Source organism: Carassius carassius, chromosome 2 (assembly GCF_963082965.1).
Source record: "Carassius carassius chromosome 2, fCarCar2.1, whole genome shotgun sequence".
NCBI classification, from domain to species: domain Eukaryota; kingdom Metazoa; phylum Chordata; class Actinopteri; order Cypriniformes; family Cyprinidae; genus Carassius; species Carassius carassius.
In genome coordinates this window covers 9,993,084-9,999,083 of record NC_081756.1, presented here as the reverse complement: position 1 = coordinate 9,999,083, position 6,000 = coordinate 9,993,084, and the positions used below count along the sequence as shown (strand labels likewise).

At 49.1% G+C, this 6,000-nt stretch overlaps 1 protein-coding gene across 2 annotated transcripts in view; it reads right to left on the bottom strand.

The window, feature by feature from the left end:
* Nucleotides 1-3,563: 3,563 nt before the first annotated feature.
* Nucleotides 3,564-6,000, bottom strand: part of LOC132101897 (metallophosphoesterase MPPED2-like) — a 61,705-nt gene continuing 59,268 nt past the window's right edge. For both annotated transcript variants that reach the window (XM_059507125.1, XM_059507132.1), the window contains exon 7: nucleotides 3,564-4,804. In XM_059507125.1, coding sequence (XP_059363108.1) covers nucleotides 4,686-4,804 — 119 coding nt within the window. In that variant the 3' untranslated portion in view covers nucleotides 3,564-4,685. The remainder of the gene's footprint in view (nucleotides 4,805-6,000) is intronic.

Here is a 6,000-nt window from a genome sequence, read left to right as displayed (position 1 = left end):
GTAAACTGGTATGCCTGGCCCTCGAAGGCGAATCTCAAATATCGCCTGTGCTATCTGTATTTGAAAATACGCATCCTTCAGATCTATTGACATGAACCAGTCCCCTCTGCGAATCTGCGCGAGGAGCTTCCTGGTCGTAAGCATTTTGAAACTGCGTTTCATCAATGCCTTGTTCAGCTGTCTTAGATCCAGTATGGGCCTGAGACCCCCGTCTCTCTTGGGCACCAGAAAGTATCTGCTGTACAGCCCCCCCTCGCTTTGAGCTTGAGACACAGGCTCTACAGCCCCTTTGCTCAACAGTTTATATATTTTGGCCCGAAGTATGTGCGCTACTTCCGTTTTGACCATAGTTTCGACGCGCGCTGAAAAGCTCGGAGGGCGTCGAAAAAACTGTAGCAAGTAGCCTCTCTTTATAATGCCTAGCACCCAATCCGAAACCCCTGGAAGCACTGACCATGCATCTGCATGAATGGCTAAGGGCTGGATGCGAAGCGCGCTCTGTTGACTGGGCAACGGCGGCGCTCGGGTGTGCTGCGCATTTGAGGCGGGGAGCGCGCTGATCACAGCGGGCAGATCGCTCCTCCTTGACCCCGTCCCGGCGCTTAACCGACTGGGGGAAGGCTGAGCAGGTCCCGTGGGACTCGATATGTCTGCGAGTAACTGTGGGCTGCATATGTGCACATTTACCACTTTCAACTCGCTTTCTGCCTGTGCAGAGCGTACGTGCACGGGCCTCGTTTTTACAGAAGCCACGCGCCGTATGTGACATAGTGTATGTGGGCACTGGGGAGTGGGCACGTTTACTATGCGGCGCGCTCGACCGATCTGTGTCGATCTTATGTGCGCGAGCCCTGTGTGCAGGGCTGTGCTTACATGTGGAGATGGGCTATGAGGAGTGGGCATCGTCCCGCATTTATAGCACCATCGGCCGTGGCCAGACGAGCGTGCACAGGTTTCGTTTTTACAGAAACCACATGACGCGTGTGACATAGTAATTGTTGGCACTGAGGGGTGGGCACGCTTACTATGCAGTGTGCGCGATCGACTTGAGTCGCTTTTATGGGCGCAGGCCCTGTGTGCAGGGCTGTGCTTACATGTGGAGATGGGCACTGAGGAGTGGGCATCGTCACTGCATTTATAGCACCATCGGCCGTGGCCGGACGAACGTGCACGGGTTTCGTTTTTACAGAAACCACATGACACGTGTGACATAGTGATTGTGGGCACTGAGGAGTGGGCACGTTTACTATGTAGTGCGCGTGATCGACTTGAGTCGCTTTTATGGGCGCGGGCCCTGCGTGCAGGGCTGTGCTTACATGTGGAGATGGGCACTGAGGAGTGGGCATCATCACTACATTTATAGCACCATCGGCCGTGGCCGGACGAACGTGCACGGGATTCGTTTTTACAGAAACCACATGACGCGTGTGACATAGTGATTGTGGGCACTGAGGAGTGGGCACGTTTACTATGTAGTGCGCGTGATCGACTTGAGTCGCTTTTATGGGCGCGAGCCCTGTGTGAAGGGCTGTGCTTATATGTGGAGATGGGCACTGAGCAGTGGGCATCATCACTACATTTATAGCACCATTGCCCGTGGCCGGGACACCAGAAATTACACCTTTTTCGGGAAATATCTGGGTAGCCGTGATAACGGTTTTGTGTGCAGGCAAGCGGGCAACTGTACAGGCTTGCGCATTGCAAAAGACGCTGAAACAGTCACAATCTCTGGAACTGAAACAGCGGCGCGCTTAGGTGAGAGCCCGGCCACAGCGGAACTCGTACACCGGCGCTTCGATGAAGCAGCCATCGTGTGTAGTGCAGACGCAGCGTCATGCAGCATGCATAGATGGCTTTCCTAGGATGGCTTCGGGGCTCCCGGCCTCACCGTAATCCTCTGCCGCGGTCCCCGCGGCGCGGGGCGACGGCCCGTAGAGCGAGAACGGGGGTCTCGATCTGCGTTGCTGAAGCTGTTGTGATAACGGCTTTTGTGTGCAGGCAAGCGGGCAACTGTGCAGGCTTGCGCGTTGCAGAAAACACTGAGACAGTCACAATTCCTGGAACTGAAACAGCGGCGCGCTTGGGTGAGAGCTCGGCCACAGCGGAACTCGTACACCTGCGCTTCGATGAAGCAGCCATCGCGAGTAGTGCAGCCGCAGCGTCACACAGCAGGCTTTAGATGGCAACACCGCTTTTGCCGCCGTCCAGCAGAGGGTGGACAAAGGTGCGTCGCTATCGTCTGTTCCACCGGCGGAAGTGACTGGTAGTTCCTGTTTTTAGCATCATCCGGTGTGGAGAATGCTAGTGAGACAGACGAACGAGTTTGCGCTGAATATGGAGCGTACCAAGCCTTCGCCACCTCTTCGTGAAGCTCAGGAAGAAATGAGGCGGGCTTTGAGAAGTACGCTCATCCGAAAGGAAAAAACCATCCAGCCGGGAACGAGAGGGGGGGCGCTGGTGCAGACCACTCGCGGCCGAGACTCGTCGCAGCCAACGCGAGCACTCGCCCCGGCTCCTTCTCGATGTCAGCTCGTCTGCTGGGCTTCTGAGCAGAAGGCGCGAGATCCTCGGAGCTCGCCCAGCCCTCACTGCCCGAAGCTAGCAGAGAGCGCGTGTCCTCTTCCCCTGATGCGGCCCTGAGATCGACTTCCTCGGACGACGCGCCGGCAAACAGCGGGCGCTGCCCACCGGGAAGCGATGCAGGGGGGGCCGGTTGAGCTGAAGACGGTTCCGGGATCCGCTGGAAGCGACGCTTTTACGGCGCCTCAGCGCAGCGGAGAATGCAGGCTCAGAGAAAAAGGCCAGGCGAGTCCTCAGAGTCACCATGGCAACAGCTCGCAGTGAGGGCATCCGCCGTCAGCGAGCGCGAGCGCTGCATGATCTTCACCCAGGCAGGAGACACAGATGACGTACCGGTCTCCCTCGCTGAGTGGGGCTCTGACGAGCCACAGGAAGGCATCTTAAAAAAGACGCGAGCTCTTTTACGAGTGTGTGTCGCAGGGCGAACACACACACACATAAAGAACAGTTGGATATAACAGAATTGAAAGGATATAGGCGCCGGACAGCGCAGCAGGAACGGCAGTGGAAGGCGGCGAAGGCCAGCAGCTTCAGAATGGCTCGTCCCGCTGATATGCCTCTCAGACGGCGCTTGCTTCCTCCGTGATCCAGCGATGCGTGAGCTTCGCTGAAGAGATGAAAAATCAGGTGAGTCAGCCTTTTCGAGCTCCTTTTATAGGTTGGGCCACACCCGTTTCGGCGGGAAGTGGCAAGAAGGGCGCGAAGGTCTGATGTTGCATCAGCCTGCGCTCGATAGGCTGTGCAGTTGTCGCAGAACAAGCCAATGCGCGAACGAGCCATCTCGCCTATGGCTGTGTACTGCTGCAAATGCGCTTTACAAAAATACAAAATTAAGGATAATTTTTTGCATCAGTATTTCGTGAAAAGAGACTTTTCCCGTAGCGTCTTAGCTAAGACGCAGTACGAGAGAGCTCTCGTAAGAGAACCTGCAGGTTTTGACTGTGCAATGTTTGATTTGGGAACACAATGAACCAAACAAAACCTTTAGAAGTAAAAATCTTGCAATTTTATTTGCATATAAAGGCAGCTAAATATATCACAATGAAATCTGGAGAAAAAAAAAGAAGAAAAAAAACCTTTCTCAGGAATGAGACTGTAGCTGAAAGAAAAGCTGAGAAGCATTTACAATGGCAAGAGTTGAAACAACTATTGGCAACATTTTTTTTTGTGCTAGCAAGACTGCATTTACACAGTGCAAAAACTATCATATGCAGATATCAAAGGAGAACTAAATCTGATTTTGGAAGGTTCAATGAAAGAAAAAAAATATATAAATAAAAAAACAACCTTTGAGATTGTACATGAAAATAATTTCAACTCGAGTACTCGTTCACTGTATGGAACAATACGCTGTAAAGTAGGCAACACTGAATGAGCTTCAGAGGAACATTTCATGAAAACAGAAAAGAGCATGTGTGCGCTTTACGCACTTTAAGTAATCACTTACAGGCAAAATGATATTCTTCAAGAGGCTTAGAACAAAGACAATATACTTAGAGATTTTACAGCTTACACACATACATATAGATATACTTATATTTTAAGACATTTTCCAATTTCTATGCAGAATGAGGCGTTCCAGAATATAAATGAGTTAAAATGCATCCATGTCTTCTCTGCACTTGTAAGAAAGTGTTCTTTGAATGCAAAAAAAAAGATAAAATCCCGTTAGTTTTGGATAAAAACAATAAATATGACGCTTTCTCTTCGCTAGCAGAAAGAAGGGGCTCCAGCTGGGGGAACTTAAAGCTAGTTTAAGGCATTATCCCTGTCAGCTAAAAGAAAGCTTAATTATCCTGAAAAAGAATATACAAAATGAACAATGGCATCCCGTACCAACTTTGAATATTGACCAAAAAAACAGACAATTTTACAAATTCACAAAGCTTATTATCATACAGATGTAATCAGATCTATTCATAAGATTGTTCAGCACTTCTGTACGCGACACCTGCATGATCCCGTCCGTCATCAGAAATCTTCCACTGAATCTTTTAGCAAAAGACTGGCGATTTTAAAAGAAACATTCAACTATTTTTTTTTTCCAAAAGTATTGTTAGAAAACGTAAGGAGAAAAGGAAAATATGGTGATGCTTGCGGGCGTCTCAAGAGCTGGGGGGGTCCGGGAGGTCGAACACGATGGGAGGGTTGGTGGGTTGAAAGCTGACGGTACAGGTCGAGGCGTTGATGAATGTCGTGTACCCGTCTGTCATAATGCCGTAACCTACAGGAAATGAGAGACGGAGGAGTCAACATTCATATGCCAAACTTAGAGATAGTTCATCCAAAAAGGAAAATTACCCCTTGATTTACTCTACTTTAAGGCATCCTACGTGTAGATGAATGACTGATGCAATCAGAGTTATATTAAAAAACGTCCTGGCACTTTTTATGATGGATGGAGGCACTTTATTTTGCTTAAAAATCTCAACACCCATTCACTGTCATTATAAAGCTTGAAAGCGCCAAGACATTTTTTAATATTACTCCTATTGCATTCGTCTGAAAGAAGAAAGTCATATACACCTAGGATAGCTTGAGGGTGAGTAAATCATGCGGTCATTTTCATTTTTGGGTGAACTATCCCTTTACAGGGAAAATCTATCCAAAAATGAAACCGTTTGTGAGTGTTTTGCCTTGTTTTCTCATCAGACTAGTGTGTGATCGTCATTGCTAGGAAAGTTTTTGGTTTAAATTGTGTGTGTCTTACCCTGGTTAATACGTGCTGAAAGTGGCGCTTGGTTTTGCGTTTGCCTATCGCGGGACTGCCTGGTTTCGATCTGCTAAATAGTGAGGCGTGGCCAAAGCCAGTGAAAGTACTTAATTAGCTGTTTAGAAAGCACTTGTCAGAAGAAACAGTCGAGCTACAGAGAAGGACAGCAGCTTGTGAGTGTTTTGCCTTGTTTTCTCATCAGACTAGTGTGTGATCGTCATTGCTAGGAAAGTTTTTGGTTTAAATTGTGTGTGTCTTACCCTGGTTAATATGTGCTGAAAGTGGCGCTTGGTTTTGCGTTTGCCTATCGCGGGACTGCCTGGTTTCGATCTGCTAAATACTGTAGTGAGGCGTGGCCAGCTGACTTCAATCACAGATAATCAGGCTAAAACAAAAGCGCTAAGTTTCACCGCGGCAGCGGTCGTGGCAGCCCTCGTGTGAAGACGGACGAGTGTAAAGACAATCGACTCAACCTGTGCGACTCCACCGAGCAAGGACACCGACAGGGCACTTGAGTATTGCTTTTTTTCCCTCTTTCTTCAATTTTTGTATACCTTGTTCTCAAATATCTTACACTTGAAGTCACTATGTGCTTTCAGATCTCTACTATCACTACTAACACTCGGAGAGCACACTATATACGTCGCAGGAAGGCCTGTCTGACAAACCTACGGCCTGTCCCTCTGACCTCTACTACTACGCTCTCT